The sequence below is a fragment of the Eleutherodactylus coqui genome, chromosome 9 (assembly GCF_035609145.1).
Source record: "Eleutherodactylus coqui strain aEleCoq1 chromosome 9, aEleCoq1.hap1, whole genome shotgun sequence".
NCBI classification, from domain to species: domain Eukaryota; kingdom Metazoa; phylum Chordata; class Amphibia; order Anura; family Eleutherodactylidae; genus Eleutherodactylus; species Eleutherodactylus coqui.
In genome coordinates, this window is record NC_089845.1 from 35,174,144 (window position 1) to 35,190,998 (window position 16,855).

The following is a 16,855-nucleotide window of genomic DNA, read 5'->3' on the forward strand; positions in this document are numbered from 1 at the left end:
CTTGTATACGTGTGTACATATATCGGGTTATTACAGAGGTTCTTCCCGATTTGGAGCCCCCATGACTCAAATACAGAACTTTGGCATCAATGGAAACAAACTCAAAAGTTTTCATTTAGCAAAACTGTCTAACAGTAAGACGTCCTTGTTGTCCATATGAACCAATCACGGCGCAGCGTTCCTCAAGCTGCTGAGCTAAAGTGAAAGCTGTGCTGTGATTGGTTGATCTGGACAACAAGGACGTCTTGCTGTTAACTTTGACCCTCATTTAACAAAACTTTTTCCGTAGTCACCACTTAAGGGGATATAAGACAAAAGAGCTGCCACCAAAGACAGGCGAATGCTTTATGTCCTTGATTTTCACGTCTACCAGTTGGTGTACAACATCATTTTTGAACACAGTTTGGTGAAGATCCACCCAGCGGGCCCACATTTGGTAAGTGGTACTCCCAATTATCAGGAAAAAGGTTGCACTGGTAACTAAAAATCGTCCGTCCGTCCGTCCACCAGTAAGCATGGAAACAGCAGAGCGTATCCATGCTAGTTTCAGACGAAAACCCAGAGTTCATCATCCAAAAGGACAGGGCCCCCGTATTGGTACAATGAAGTTAGAAGTGAGCGGAGACTACTAAACAGATGGATTGGCCATGCCGGTGGTGATGACAGTGGACGTCTTCCTTGGCCTCCACGTTCCCCGGACCGTACACCTTGGGGATTTTTATGGGGGGTTGTTAATGTCTACATGCCGCCCTTACTGCCCACTACCATCTATACTCTCTAACTACAGATGTAAACTGTAGAGGCGGCTACGAAGGGAAACGTATAGGATGTAATTAGCCCTACATACAACACCTACTCTACAGTTGTCTGGTTTACCTAACTTTATCCGAGCTCTTCTATCTATACTGTATGGCAACCATGAACTGGTTAGTTTTGGTCTGAAATTGGAAGTTTCCTAATAAGAAAAGGCAATTTGAGTTGAAGTAGTGAAGTATCAGTGGATCTATCATTGCATTAATCCCCTCTGATTAAGGCTGCTATCACGCCTGGGTTAGGGTCAGTTCAGGGTTTCCATCGCTCTGCTCCATCTTTGGAGAATATAAACTGGAAAATCAAAAACGGATCCATTTTTTTCCTCATTGATTTCATCGTGAGTCAGTGTTAAGGCAGCAGAATGTCATCCTAAGCTCTCACTCACAACCTAAAGGTTGCAGGTTCAATCCCCCTTGATTCAGGTAGTCGGCTCAAGGTAGACTCAGCCTTCCATCCTTCCGAAGTTGGTAAAAGTACCCAGATTGGTGGGTGGTAAAGATGACTGGGGAAGGCAATGGCAAACCACCCCGCAAAAGCAGTCTGCCAAGTAAACGTCACAATGTGACATCACCCTAGGAGCCGGCCATGACTTGCTGCTTGCACCAGGGGACTTTACCTTTTACCTTACCTTCAAAAACTCAGAGAGGAAGTAAAATACGCAGTGGCACTATACCAGCCATTGCACACAAGCAACAGCTGAAGGGATGATTGGGTGCTAGAAGACCTACTACTCTGCCTATAATGAACAGCATATAGCGGTGCTTACCTCCCCTAATAATCCCTTCTGACCAGTCAGTAGATCTATGAAGGCTTACATGACTGCCACACGGCTTCCATTAGTATGTTGGTCGCTTTTAGAAGATTCATAGTCCTTTTGCAGAAGGACCTCATAAATGTCCTATTAATATAGTTTCAAGAAATCTCTTGCTAGTAAGAGGTCTACTGTATATTATTGCCAGAAGGTCTTATAACAGAAGAATTTCACATGTGTCTTACCAAAAACTGTGTTTGTTGTTGGGCGCCATTGTGTTTACTCTTCTGAATGCACCGTGGCTAATGATACGTTATCTGAGGTCGCCTCGCGTATCACTTTGGGCAGAACGCTGACTCCATCTGTAATGCGACTTATTAAGGTAAAGGCATGCTGTTAACCCTGCCAGATCAAAAGTAAGTTATCCGTGTAATGCTTGTAAAATATGAGCCGGGCTATAGGCAAGGCATGCATCTGCTATTAGTACAGCGGCAGTGTGACCAGCCAGCAAGCAGAACATTACAGGGAAAAAATGTCACGAAGTTCAATGAGCTCCATCGTCTGGTGTGTGTGTGTGTGTGTGTGTGTGTGTGTGTGTGTGTGTGTGTGTGTGTGTGTGTATATGTAATATATATTACATAATATATATATATATAATTTTTTTTCGTTTACCCTGGAAATGTAAAGTTTCCTACTAGAAGAACATGTGGGTATATGGTGAGAGAAAAGGAAATGTGGTTGTATCCTTGTGTGCAATACCAAGCCAGCCCACTACAGTGGTATCGGGGCTGTCCCGCCTCTTAGTTCTCCACCTGTATCCCGCGGTTACGTCCTGTACGCTCTGCTGTTTTACTGGCCAGGCATGCTCAGTGTCTTCATACTCTATAATGACACAGTTGTGAATGCGCAGTCATCAGTAACTGGCAGTGGAGCATTGTGGGAGATGTAGTTTTTGCACTCCCTGGTTTTCCGTAACAATGTAGAAATCTGAAGCTGCCTGGAATGCCGCCGTGGCACAGGTCAGCAAGAAAAGGTACTGGGCTTGAGTTTGATGTAGAGGGATGTTTGGCGCAGAGTGTTAAGGCAGTAAAATGCCTTTAACCCCTTCATGACACAGCCTATTTTGGGCTTAAGGACGCAACAATTTTTGGCGGATTTTCTTCTCCGTTTATCAAAAGCCATAACTTTTTTATTTTTCCGTCGACGCGGCCGTATGAGGGCTTGTTTTTTGCGTGGCGAACTGTAGTTTTTATCGATGCCAATTTTGGGTACATAGACTATATTGTAAAATTTTTTTATTTTTTTTTAATGATAGCAGAGAGAGAAAACGCATCAATTCTGCCATAGATTTTTTTTTATTTTTTTTACACCGTTAATCATGCAGCATAAATGAGACTTTCCATTTTTTCTGCAGACCGGTACGGTTACAACGATACCAAAATTCTAACATTTTTTTTAGGTTTTCCCACTTTTCTGCAATAAAAACCCTTTTTTTGGAAATCTTTTTTCTATTCTAAATTGCTGCATTCAAAGTCACGTAACTTTTTTATTTTTTGATGTACAGAGCTCTATGAGGGCTTATTTTTGCGAGACGAGCTGTAGATTTTATTGGTACCATTTTGGCGTACATACGACTTTTTTGATCACTTTTATTGCGTTTTTAGTGAGGCAAAATGCTAAAAATGAGCATTTTGCCTCAGTTTTTTAGCTTTTTTTTTTAGCGTTTTTTTCCGTGCACAGTCAAAAGCATGTGCAACTTATTGTACGCATCGTTATGGACGCGACAATACCAAATATGTGGGGTTTTATTTTTTTTTTACCTTTTTTTAATGCTAAATTAGAGATGAGCGAACACGTTCGGCCCCGCCCCTTTTTCGCCCGAACACCGAACTTTGCGAACACTTCAGTGTTCGGGCGAAAAAGTTCGGGGGCCGCCGTGGCAGCGCGGGGGGGTGCGGCGGGGAGTGGGGGGGAGAGGGAGAGAGAGAGGGCTCCCCCCTGTTCCCCGCTACTGCCGCCCGCGCCGCCGCGCATCTCCCCGCCCCCCGGCGGCACCCGGACCTTTACGCGCGAACACTGCAGTGTTCGGCAAAGCCGGTGTCCGGGTGCGGATGTGTCCGTAACGGACATGTTCGCTCATCTCTAATGCTAATCTGAGAAAAAGCATAAAAAATGTTTTTTTTACTCTTTTTTTTTTTTACATTTTTTTTAATTCATTTTTTAAATCTTTCTTTTTTTTACACTGTTTGTGTCCCTCTGAGGGACTTTAATCACTGCCCTGATGATCGCTGTCATAAGGCATGGCAGAGCTACTGCTCTCCCATGCCTTATCGCTCATACAGCGATCTCAGGCATAGGCAATACAGGACGCCAGTGTCTGGCGTCCTGTTGCCATGGTGACAGGCCGGGCTCTCGCGATGACATCGCGAGTTCCGGCCGGAGACACAGAGGGAGCCGCGCTCCCGCTGTGAACTCTTTCCCTGCCGCGATCGCGGCAGGGAAGGGGTTAACAGCGGGGGGGCGCATCTCCGATGTCCCCCCGCTGTTGCAGCGAGACGCCGGCTGTGACTGACAGCCGGCTCCCGCTGCGGGATAGCGCTGGATCATATGTGATCCCGCGCTATCTCCAGGACGTAAGTTTACGCCCTGTTGCGGGAAGTACCAGGCTGCCAGGACGTAAACTTACGCCCTGCAGCGGGAATGGGTTAATGCTCTCGCTCACAACCTGAAGGTTGCGGGGGTAAATCCCCGCATAGTTCAGGTAGCCAGCTCGAGGTTCACTCAGCAGCCTTCCATCCTTCTGAGGTTGGTAGAGTGAGTACCCAGCTTGGTGGGGGGGGGTAAAGAGATGATTGGGGAAGGCAATGGCAAAAGCAGTCTGCCAAGAAAACATCACGATGTGACATCACCCTAGGAGTCAGTCATGACTCAGTGCTTGCACCAGGGGACTTTGGGAAACTGTAGGGGAATTTTGAAAATGTCATCTAGTCTCCAGAATACCCCTTTAATGCCAGAACTGAACCACTTTACAGTTAATGCCGCCGTCGCCCAATACAATCAATGCTTCCGCCCCCACCAGTGAAATTAACGCTGGTACGGTTTATGCTACTACCCCACCAGTACAATTAATGCCACCATCCAATCTCGGTAGCACTTATTGCTGCCATCTCCCACAATGCCCCACTGCCACACGCTGGACAATGTGAATACAATTATTTCACAAGAAATCCCATAATGATCTGACTCCTGGGACTCCCATGATTGGAAGTCTATTGACATTTTTGCAATGCATTATTAGCCCACGGCTATTCTCACCGCCGGCAGTGAGGAGTGATGAGAACGCTGCGGCTCAGCCGTCTCTAATTCACCAGCAATACATGTAACAAACATGACCGGGAGCCATCCCTTCTCAGCGACGAGAGTCAATGTATCCCTCTTCACAGTCAGCAGCGGTCTACTTCCATTTATTACAGCGGGAAGTTTTATATTTTAGCAAATATTGCAGTTTTTTTTTTTTTTTTTTTTTTAAAGTCTTTGTAAATATACTTCTGTTTTCAGCGGACAACACCAAAGCCGGGTACTTAATACTGGTGTTACATGTAGTCCCAGTGGGTTTTAGACTCCAGGCGTTGCCTTTTTAAACATGTTTTCCCATTACTTAAAATTTCTGCACAGCCACTCTGAACTTCCTAGTTGCTGCTGACCAGGACATGTGACTGCTGCAGCCAATCACTGGCTATAGAAGATTACTGCTGTGGTCATTGATTGGCTGCAGTGGTCACATGTTCTGGTCAGCAGCAACCAGGAAGTACAGAGTGCCTATGGAGAAATTTTAAGTAATAGGAAAACCCCTTTAAGGTAACATCTAGAACAGTTCTGACTTTCACTGGAGCCATCCCCGATTAGTACTAGAATAGAGCATTGATACAGAATAATGTTAGATGACTACTGTTGTGTGGAATACATTAAATGCTCTCAGAAACCGCCCAATCACAGAAGCCGCATGCTAGAATGTAACACAAATCCGAATATCTTACAGTTTTCACCCTGGCCACTTAAGACTAGTAATTGACACTTCCTGTTGTGCAGAGATCACTTCTCAGTAATCTTCTCTTTATCATCACAGGATTATAATAATAGATGACACCCTTATATAGATAATGTGGGATTCATCATTCTCAATAGTAGTTGGTCACAGCTCACCTCTTCTGACTCCCTGCACAATTACCTTTGCACATGTCACAGAACATGCTACAACACTCCCCCATAAGTTAGTGAATATCTGCTTTCTAATGTTTACTTTGGTTGATTCGGCTGATACACACAACAAGAAATCACAGCGGATTATTAAGGCTTAGTGGCCTGAGTGGGTATTAGTGTATCTTGACGCCACCAGGAAGCTAGGGGTTTGACAGGGGGAACGCCCCTCTCACACCCCTAGCTGGCGATTAGCTGGATTCGTCAAGGTACTTGAAGGTCCTTTACCAGGGTCTGCATACTGTTCCCCATTGGTGATTCCCTGCCAGCGGTCCCTGGCTCCCTCAGAAAGCGGATAGTGAGTTCTATGGCCCCCCTCCCCCGTGATTGGGACAAGGTGTGTGTGGACAGCAGCTGAGAGCTCAGGGGCGCACATGCAAACATGGAACATGCGGCACACTTACAGCAGCAGGGTCCCTGGAGTGCCGCACATCACAGTACAGCGTGGACTGAAGACAGGGGTGTTCCCATAGCTGACAGCCGATGAGGGCAGAACAGCAGCAACGGGACACTTGCTGCAGCTGCACAGCGGCCACTGCACCCCCTGAAGCGCCCCGTGGTTTAACTGTGATGGGGGGGGGGGGGGGGGTGGCGAGTGCAGCGTTTCAGTAGCTCCAGCCTGCATTTACCTCCCAGCTTTAAAACACCCGCTGCGCTAGGAAAATTACGGGGGTTGCGGCTTCAGGTTCAGCGCCGGGGAAGCCCTTGCTACAGATTGTCCTGCTGTATGTTTTCTGCACCTGGGGCGCTGTATCGCTTTTCTTAACATCTCTACTGCCCTTCCAGAACCAGCAGCCTAAGCACATGTGGAGCCAATCAGGGTACAGGGGGCGTTGCCACAGTGTCAATCTTGACTCCACTAGGAGTTCCTGGTGGCGTCAAGATACACTAATACTGCCTAAGTGCACCCCGCAGGATACTCTTTTTAAAAAAAAAGTATATACATAGTGACATGGAAAATTTAAAAAAATCACCAAGAGCTATAAAAGAAATTGTTTACATAAAAACTTTGTTCAAACAATAGTTCATTTTGCCATGTAAAAGCACAAGGGCTATATGTGAAGTGCATCTGGCTTCCACAAATAGTCTATAGCAGGGCTGGCAAACTCATTTTCTTATGGTTTCCTTCTAAGGGCCATTTTTTAATTGTGAGACTGTATAACTGTAATTACTCCTTAACATATAGTTAACCCCTTATGTCCTGGAATGGTGGTAGTTAATGCAACAGGACATAAACTTACATCCTTTGGATGGCATGGACTCAGAAGTAAGCCTGCACCATCCTGGCTGTGACTGACAGCTGGTCTCCAGCTGCAACAGTGGGGATCGGTGAGACACCTATCCTCACTGTTAACCCTTTGCAATCCAATTTTGGATTTTGGGTTTCCTTGGGGGCTTTCTCTTTCTGCCATTATACAATGGTGCCATCTGCTGGCTAGAGCCAGTACTGCGATATTATACATTCTTGAGAGGCCCCCCCCCCCCCCCCGACAACAGAGTGGCCAGTAATATACAGTAAGAATACCCTGCTGGACATCTTCCGACATCGGAGCTGTACAGCCTTCAAATCAGAATGTCTTCAGACATCAGACAGTGGATTGGAAAGGGTTAATGCATTACATGCCTGTAAAGGGTTCACAGAGGGAGCACACTTTCTCTTTGACATCACCAGCCCCCCAACCCCCCCCCCCTATGCAATTGTGGACGGCTCATGGGTTGCCATGGCAACAAGGCACCGCTGGTGTCTAGGCCTTCTGTGGCCCGTGATCGCTATTGTGAGCAATAATGCATTGCAGTACTGCAGTGAATTATCATAGTGATCAGAGCTTTTCTATTTGTGGTCCGACAGGTATATAAAAAATGTTAAAAAAAACCTTTATGTGCACTTCCCCTCTTTGTATACAAAAATTAAAAATGTCTCCCCCCCCCCCCCACATATTTGATATCACGTCTGTAACAATCTATACGATAAATTGAACATACTATTCATCCTGCACAGAAAAAAAGGGCAATATGCACCCAGTAAAAGGGATCAAAGCCACATGTACCCCAAAATGATACTAATGAAAGCTACAGCTCGTCATGCAAAAAATAAGCCCTCATATGGCGATGTCGACGGACAAATTTGTTATGGCTCTTGAAAGTAGAGATGAAAATCCCCCCCCCCCCCCCCCCCCCCAAAAAAAAAAATTAATTGTCTTTAAGGGGTTAAAGAGTGTCTGCCCTTTCACCTTCGGAGCGCTTCTCTTTGGTTGGCTTTTCTCAGCTCCTTTCAGCACCTGAAGGCAGCTATATAAGTGCTATATAGAGGCCGTCTTCAGCTGCTGGAAGGAGCTGAAAAAAGCCGACCAAGGAGAAGCGCTCCGAAGGTGAAAGGGCAGATACTCTTTAAATAACCTAAGATGCCAGATCAGACGGTTCTCATCCATTGATCGCTATCTGAAAATAACAACAAACACAAAACAAAATGCTCTAAGAACCTTTTTTTCTAGGTTGTTGATAAAGCAGTTCAACTTGTTCCACCAGAGATTTTATGGTGTGCCACTTCGTCAGTAAAAGGCCAAGATGTCCTTTAGCCCTGAGCTTCCTACCTTGGAAGGTGGCTAGGATGCTTGGGTAGGGCTATCGGTGCTGTGCCGCCACTGGTGAGTTACTCAACAGAGCAGTGTGGAGGTGCGTCAAAGCTCAGAATCAAGATGGCACCTACTTCCTGTTCTGGCGCTGCCCCCTCTGCCAAGTGCTTACTGCGTCCTCTCGGGAAAGTGTAGAGCCGGTCCTGCATCTGGACCTTGCGGGCCACAGAAAAATAACCTGGTGGGCTAAATTCGGCCTTGAGTTTGACACGAGGGCTAAAGTATTTAAACTGATTCCAAGATGATGTGTTGTGTGAGCATCAAGAGTGCCGAAAAGTTGGCTGGGTCTTCGGGATCAACACGTTTGGTTCTGTTAATGGCTACACATCCTTTCCATAACCTCTGCATCTCTTTCTTCTGACAAGACTTCGGCACACCCATTCTGTCATTAAATGTTTTTACTTGCATCCCAAGTGTCTCATCTTCCACTAGAGCCCAGACCTTTCAAGTCTTCAGCTTCTTTCATTTAGCCGGCTATTGTCTAATGCTGCATGCTCGGATTGTAAACCTTCCGTGTCCCATCTGTTCCGGGTCAAGACACGCATGCTGTTTAAGAACAGAAGGATAAAATTAACTGAGATCTTGCTTTTTTTTTTTTGCCTAAGAGCAAATTTTCGAATTTAATGATAAAAAGCAGTCTTTATAAAATGTCATGAGATTCTACAGTAGATACAATGTAACAGTTCCCAGAGCAAGCGGCGGCGTGAGAAAGCACGGCGTAATAGTGGAATACGCAAGAAGACCATCAAACGTTCTACGAATACACTTGTTGGCGCCATCCTATTTCTTCCTACAAACTAGAAGGAGCTGTTAGAGGAACAGGAATAAGACGTTTTATTACTGTTAAAGGGGATTCTCTGGTTCTATGTAGGTAAATCTTTTTACAGTAGTTTCAAGCGGTCTTATAAGTCATATGGATCTTATGGAGGAGGGGAGGTCCTCTATCCAAGATGACCCTCTTAGGGCTCACGTCCATGTGCTGTCTATATTTCACGGATAGCACATGGACTCTATAGTCTGAGGCTATTAACATGTGTTAAAGGCCTCTTTACACGCAAAGATAATCTTTCAAATGACTGAAAGATTTAGCAATCTATTTGCATAAAGTATTAATGGCCAATAACACTTTATCATCTTTATTTGCATGTAAAAGGGCCTACACTAGTTGTTTGCAGAGCCCAGCGTGTGTTTGAACACAGGCCCAGTTGTGCAAACATCTGCATTGTTCTCCTTGCAGCTGCCGGCAAATTGCATTGTTCTCTCCCGGCTAGTGTAAACATGCATTGGAGAGAACAGTCTGTGGTCTATTGAGAGATAAATGTGTTTGCTTTATCTCTCAGTAGCTGAACGATGGATTTTTAAGTTAACCTTAAAATCATTGTTCAAGGAAGAAAAGGGGCACAATTCCCGTGTTTACATGTAATGAAGATCGCAGATTTTTGGCCGTTTGAACGAATTTTTAGTGAATCGTTGCGTGTAAATGGGCCTTCAGTTTTCTCTTGGACCGATGGTGTAAAAAAAAAAAATCACAGCATGTCATTCATGTCCTTATCACAGACCCGGGTAGAACATGCAATGTCCAATGTCTCACACATCAGGCAGCAGACGGACCGGATGCCCGTCCGCTGTCCTATTTGAGTTTTGCCCAAGAGTCTCGAGCGCAGCTCGCACACATCCATCTGAATGTGGCTTTAGAAAGTGCAGAGAGCTGCTGCAGAGCATCGCTCTGTGGATCTGAGTGCAGCTCGTATGACTCCATCACTAAGTCATTGAAATGTGCACCGGCAGCTCTCCGGTGATTACTGCTGGAACCAACCTTTTCTAATCTAGCATACTCCTGCTGGCTGCCGCTGGAGACGTCGGACATGTGTGTTGACCTGTACAACACTAAGACTGTCACATGTGCGCAAGAGGCTCCGCCCAGAACACAGATCCGGCATGATGTGTTGGATGACATCCAGCATGCAGGCCTCTCCGGCTGGTAAATGCTGGACAGGGTGACAGGAACCGAATGGACCCCGTTACAGTCAAGGTGGTTTCTGCGCTGCTTTCCTGCTGTACATGCTACACCTACCGAAATCTAGATCACCTGAGCTCTGTGCAGACTGGCAGTATTGTGAATGCAGCTCTGGAGCATAATACCGTACTAGCTGTAACTCGGGACAACACATCAGTATGAAAGCCGTGTATTTGCTTGTGTTCAAATGTGAACATTTGCCAGAATCAGTCCAGAACTCTTCAAATGTGTCAAACAGCCCAGACATGATGAGCTGCGGAATAAATAGAACATACGGTACAATTAGAAACCAAGCTCATTAAGCAACGGTTCCCCTCTAGGCCACGTACCCTGCACACCGCTTGCACGTGTATCCACAGAATCGGGACACGCTGTAGAGCCAGTTCTCTGGTGGCCGTGTGCTGTCAGGTAGGCTCGCCATCCGATTAGATCATTGAACATATGGTACCGTTGGATGGATGTTGGTTCATACTGACAGCTCTACAGTTTTGGCTCTGTAATTGGTCTCAGCAATGCAACTCGGGGGGAACAAGAAGTGATTTAAGGCCATTTGTGAAAACTGCATCATGTGAACTGTCAGAATTGTAATCCTAGGACTAGAGCAGTGCTTCCCCCTCCAGCGGTCCCTGACGCTCTCGTTATGGGGTCCCAGAAGAAGCAACAAAGTGGTTTCAACCTTCAAAAAGGATTCTTGGCAAAATAGTGAACACTTCTAAAACAGACCATGCTTCTAGGTCAGTACAAGTATTGCAGATTAGAGCATGGTGTTGGCCCCTAGATCAAGGCTATCCTGGTTCAACTATTATTGAGAACCCGTTTCCTTTTGGAGGTTGTACAGGTCCTCCATTCTTAGACTGGATGCAGGCCATGACCAACTGTAGACGGAATGACATCCTGAGGAGTCATGACATCTACACGATGGACTATTCTAGGTTATTCCGAAACTCATAGTCCTTCATAGTTTTCCAGCCTGAATTGTATGGAGGGGGGTCAGTGGGGAAAGATGGAGGAAAGGGAGGAGGAGGGTCGAGGGGGTGAGGAAGAGAAGCAGAGGGGGAAAATTTAGGGTCGGGACACTCAACCCGTAGTATGTTTAACAATAAACCAAATTGATACCTTACCTGTTAGTGGTTTGATTTCTTGTGTTTCTCTTGCATATTTCCAGGTTATCCTGGGTTATCTGTCTCAGTTGTGCGTCTCCACTCCGACAGGCAGGTCCCCCTGCACCCTCCAAAGCTACGTCACACCCCTTGTATCAAGCTTTTTTAAATGAAATCTGTCACCATGTTTTTGCAGTCTTTACTGAGAGCACCATCAGGTAGTGCCGGTCACACTGATTACAGTGACATGACTACTGTGGGGATCTGTGCAGGGGTTTTGCAGAAACTTGCATTTTATTAGTAGCAGCCAGACACAGAAGTAGTCCTGCATATTCATGAGCTGCAGCTAGCCACACCCACCCCTCCCTCCAGCCAATGATTGGCAGCTCTCTCTCTCTACACAGTAATAAGCGGACCGCTGTCAATCATTGGCTGGAGGGAGGGGTGGGTGTGGCCAGCCTGTAGCTTATGAATATCAAGGACTACTTTAAGTAGCTCTCTATTCATGTGCTGCTACTGATAAAATGTAAATTTCTCCAAAACTCCTGCACAGATCCATCCAGCAAGCATTATGACACTACATTATGCCGCCCTCAGAGGGGTGCAAAAACATGGCGACAGAATATATACTAAGCAGAAATATGGTGGGTGGACAAGCAAGCCGCTTAGATCTGTGATTGCCCTGGCTTTCCCCCTGTCCCAGGGATAGTGTGACATAGATTTTTCTTCATGTTATGACCCCTCCATCAATCAGAGAGCATATTTGCTCTCTCATTGTCACATAGGGGTCTTTTTCCTAGAAAAGGAATGGAAGTGCAAAGATGAGAACTTGCTCATCTCATCGTTCCACTCCACAGTTTAACTCTGCAGATGCCGCAGTCGGTGCTGACCACAGCTTCTAAATATTTTTACAGAGAATGTTTTCCCCTTACACAAGGCTTTTACTTATTAGTTAAGTCACTAAGGGGTTAACAATGCATTTAAGGCAACTAAATTCTGTGCCAAATATGTTTACATGAGATATAAATTCAAAATCTACAATAAAAAAAAGTAACATTTTCGGGAGGATTTTTACAAATTGAAAGTGTCAGAAGGTCATTGGTGCCCCTGAGGCCTCGGAGCCGGGCACGGCGGCGACCTCGGCACACTTTACAACTACACCCTTCAAACTGATACTTCATTCTTCCGGAGTTAATAAAGTAGAATAGCGTGTTGATGTTATGAAACCTACCAAATTAAAAGCTTGTATGTTGAAAGTAATAGTATCTGATGTTTGATGGCAGAGGCTAATTACGAGCACATAGTGGCGGTGACGTTTTTAATTTATCCTGTGTAATTTACCTTCCATTTTGGAATAATTAGAAACACATCAAAGCAATCAATTGGCGCAGCTGTGTCATAATTGCCTCTAATTCTCTTAGAGATATGTATCTTAGGCACTTCGGTTCCTAGATACGGCGCATGTACGCTCCTCCAGATGCACGGAGATCTGTAGACTCTTCTTGTGCTTCTGGCAGCTCCCGTCTCATGTATATGGGGTTTCCCTATATATCTCCATACTTGTATATGATTGAAATCATTGTGTAAACCTGCTATATAGAGATAGTGGTGGAATTGGAAATCACAATGAGGCGGCTGCCGTGGGAGCGCTGCCGTGGGAGCGCTGGCGGCTGCTGTGGGAGCGCTACTGACTTGAAGCCGCTGCTGACAGGATAAATACCGCTAACTTGACCTCTTTTATATGAATGCTGTATTCTGCTCCTTTTTCTTATTTTTTTTCTCTGTATTGAATTAACTTCAACTGATTTAAGCCACTTATGTTGGAGGTTTCACTTAACGAGTTTCTGCACTTTCACCTTTGAAGCGCTTCTGCTCCATCGGCTGTTTTTGTCTCCTTCCAGCAGCTAAAGATGGCCATACATAGTGCTATATAGTGCTATATGGGGCCACCTTCAGCTGCTGGAAGGAGACAAAAACAGCCGATGGAGCAGAAGAGCTTCAAAGGTGAAAGTGCAGAAACTCGTTCACTTAAAGGGGTTCTGTCATTAGAAAAAAAAAAAAAATATATATATATATATTCTATACTTCCCTATTCTCCCTAGGCAGCCGTCTTACTGCATCTTCTCCTCCCCGATCTCCTCCTGGCTTCTCCAGCCCCCCGAATCACCTCACCTCACTGCAAGCCGGCCGGATCCTCTTCTTCCTGTTATGTAGCGTACATTCGCTGCAGGTTGGTGTACCCGGTCACTAGTGACATAGCTTTCACTGCCTAGTAGGGAATGCTGAATCCTCGACAGCCTGCTTTAGCTTCATGCACAGGGTCTCGCCGCTAGTGTTCATATGAATAGTTTACGTATACTCACAGCCAGACATCGCGCATGTGCAGCCGCAGCAATAGTCCGCGCCTGTGCTCTAAAGTAGGCTGCCGAGGATTCAACATTCCCTGCTAGGCGGTGAACACTACGCCACTAGTGACCGGATACACTGACCTGCAGGAAGGAGAATGCCAGTAATGTACGCTTCGTCACCGGAAGAGGAGGATCCGGCCAGCTGGAGGTGAGGTCACTCAGGAGGACTGGAGGAGCCAGGAGAAGATCAGCGAGGAGAAGATTTGGTAAGAAGACTGACGGGCGAGGAAAAGGTAAGTACAGAAGTATGCTCGCTCATCTCGAGTCCTCACCCGTGGGAATTTATTGAAAAAAAAATGGAGATAAGTAATATGTCATGGCTGAAGTGTGACATTCTTCATTCATGTTGTATTTTTTTTTCTTATTTTTCGCTTTATTTTTTTCGTGTTTATTTTTTTTGTTTTTTTTTTTTACTAATTTCAACCAGATAATAAAACATTTTCCATTTTGCTAATCTGCTTTTATTTTTTGCTTTGAGATTTTTTTAATCCTGTTGTCTGAACATGACTGTGGGAGCGGCCATCCTGCCTGAGCTGCAGTCAACAGACATAGACCCAGTGGACAGGGTGGTCCCAATGACTTGTATGGGAGAATGATTGTAAACTGTGCAGGGAGGGGGAGGAGGTGTCCTGAAATGACTACTGAAAAGTTCTCTGTACAGAACAAGTACCGGCCAATTATTGCCCTTAGTGTCCACAGTGAAAACTGCGGGGTTTTAGGAATCTCTTAAGATGTAAGATAGCGATATGGAAAATAAAAATTTTTTTTTAAAAATCACCCCAAATTTTATTCAATAAACCTGTTTATTCTAAAAACTTGAGCTATAGAACCGGTCGTCCTCAGATCACACATTCTCTGTAAAGTAGTAACGTGTGCTAGTTGTTCACACTGAAGTTTCCAGTTACACTTATACAATTGCGCATATCTTCCTGAGTACTGCGGTTTTCTGTTCAGTGTTTTTTTTGACCCATTTAAACGTAAGGATTGTCGCTCAAAGTTCGGTCAAACAGATGAATATAAGGGATAATCATACGGTGTAGATGCAAATAAAATCACTCACTATTCACTTGTCATTAAACTACCGCTGGATCGCTGGCTTCTTGTTCCGTGTAAACGCCCCCCGCTCAGCGCTTTATATAGAAGGTGAAGCACTGAGCCAGAAGCCAACAATCCAGCGGTAAGTCTTCCACGAGCGCTAACGACCCTAGCGGTGACATCTGCACTCATGCAGTCGTTTAGTTGACTGTTGGCCCGTGTCAAAGAGCCATAAAAGTCTGATGGGGATGGAAACCAAGGAGGTCTCACATGTTCTCCCGTATGGTGCTGTCCAGGTTCCATCCACATGCAGGACAGACCCCAGGCGTAGCCGGTACTGGTTTCACTAAACGTCAGGTGAAACCAACCTAACCTTTTCAGACACCCATACAGGAGTCACGGCTGGGATTCTTTGGTGTAACCCTGTCTGTGTGCGGACCGATGTGCAGGGACAATGTAGATTACATGTCGTACTCCCAGGCATGATACGGACCAGAGTGGGACATGCTGTGATTATCTTCATATGGACCATTGGTCAATGAGAAAACTCATAAATAGTCTCATCGGCTATAATGTGGCCTTGTGCTGTCTAAAAGGACACAGCCGGCGCACTGATGCACTATAAGGCCTAATTCGGAGTCTTCACCATTCGGAGATCAGTAATTTGATCAGTGATTTCATGTGTCTGATGCCTGTTTCCTGCGATTGTATCCAGCCTGGAGGTTCCGGGCTTTGATACATTGTAGCGAGCGGTGAGCTCAGGAGGAAGATTTGTGTTGCTGTTGTTGAAAGACAGATGACTCCAGTGAAGAACTCTTGGGTGGAAGTCCGAACATAAACCCACTTCCCAACCTTGCCATAGGACCATTGGGGTAAAATGAACTGGACTTGTGTATTTCCAGCTGTGGCATGGGGTTCGATGCTCACGGGTTGGCTTCATGGGATGTATTGATCCGGTTGTTGTAGGCCTCTCATACTGATGACTAGTGATGTTGGATTACACTGTGCTCAGCAGTTATAGTATCATTACTTGACAATTAAATGTGTCTTTCATTTATATTCCAGAGCTAAATATGAGGGAGTCCGAAGTCCGCCGAGTGTGTGATGAGACATCCTGTAAATACGGAGGAGTGTGTAAAGAAGATGGGGATCTTGTCAAATGTGCCTGCCAGTTCCAGGTAAGGCGCAGCTCTGAGGACAGAGACACCTGAAAAGACCTTGTCAAAAGAACATTACCTATTGTTAAAAAGCATGTTTTTATCTTAAACCTATTCTTTAAGAATATTTTTTATTCCAATCTCCCAATCTACATTTGTACTAATTCCTGAAATCCTGCAGTTTTACATGGTTACTGATAAAATGTCATCTGACTGTTCCTTGGGTCGTAAGTATATACAGACTCAACCTAACTAAAGTGATAACGCAAACCGTTGTAGTGTTCATGTTGTCGAGCTCCACAGTGCGGAGGGGGGGGGGGGGGGGACTAAAGTGAATGGTGCTCATGGCAGGACACTGTCCAAAAAACATTGTGGCCCTTCGCAATTTTTTCCCAGGACTTCCTGGATGTTGAACAGCGCTAATTAGTATAGATGCAGAATTCTATGTTTGCAGGAAAAAAGACCCTGGGCACCTTGCAGGTATTGAAGGAACAGTGAATTCTATGACGCATCAAAACAATTTACAGGAGAGTGTAGAGCAGCAGTCCATGACTTCAAGCCGAAGATATGTTGGGTGAAGCAACAAGAATATGGTTTCGGCACGCAAGGCATCCCAGAAATATTGACCAACTAAAAATAAATTTGCAGTGAGGATTGGCCCAATACCCCTTTTGTTGCATTTGT

General features: G+C 45.4%; 1 protein-coding gene across 1 annotated transcript in view; it reads left to right on the forward strand.

Annotated features, from left to right (window-relative positions):
* The window catches only part of TMEFF1 (transmembrane protein with EGF like and two follistatin like domains 1), a 186,935-nt gene that overhangs the window by 79,820 nt on the left and 90,260 nt on the right, over nt 1-16,855 (forward strand). Inside the window, exon 2 of the mRNA XM_066579221.1 lies at nt 16,080-16,192. Within this exon, the coding sequence (XP_066435318.1) occupies nt 16,080-16,192 (113 nt within the window). The remainder of the gene's footprint in view (nt 1-16,079; nt 16,193-16,855) is intronic.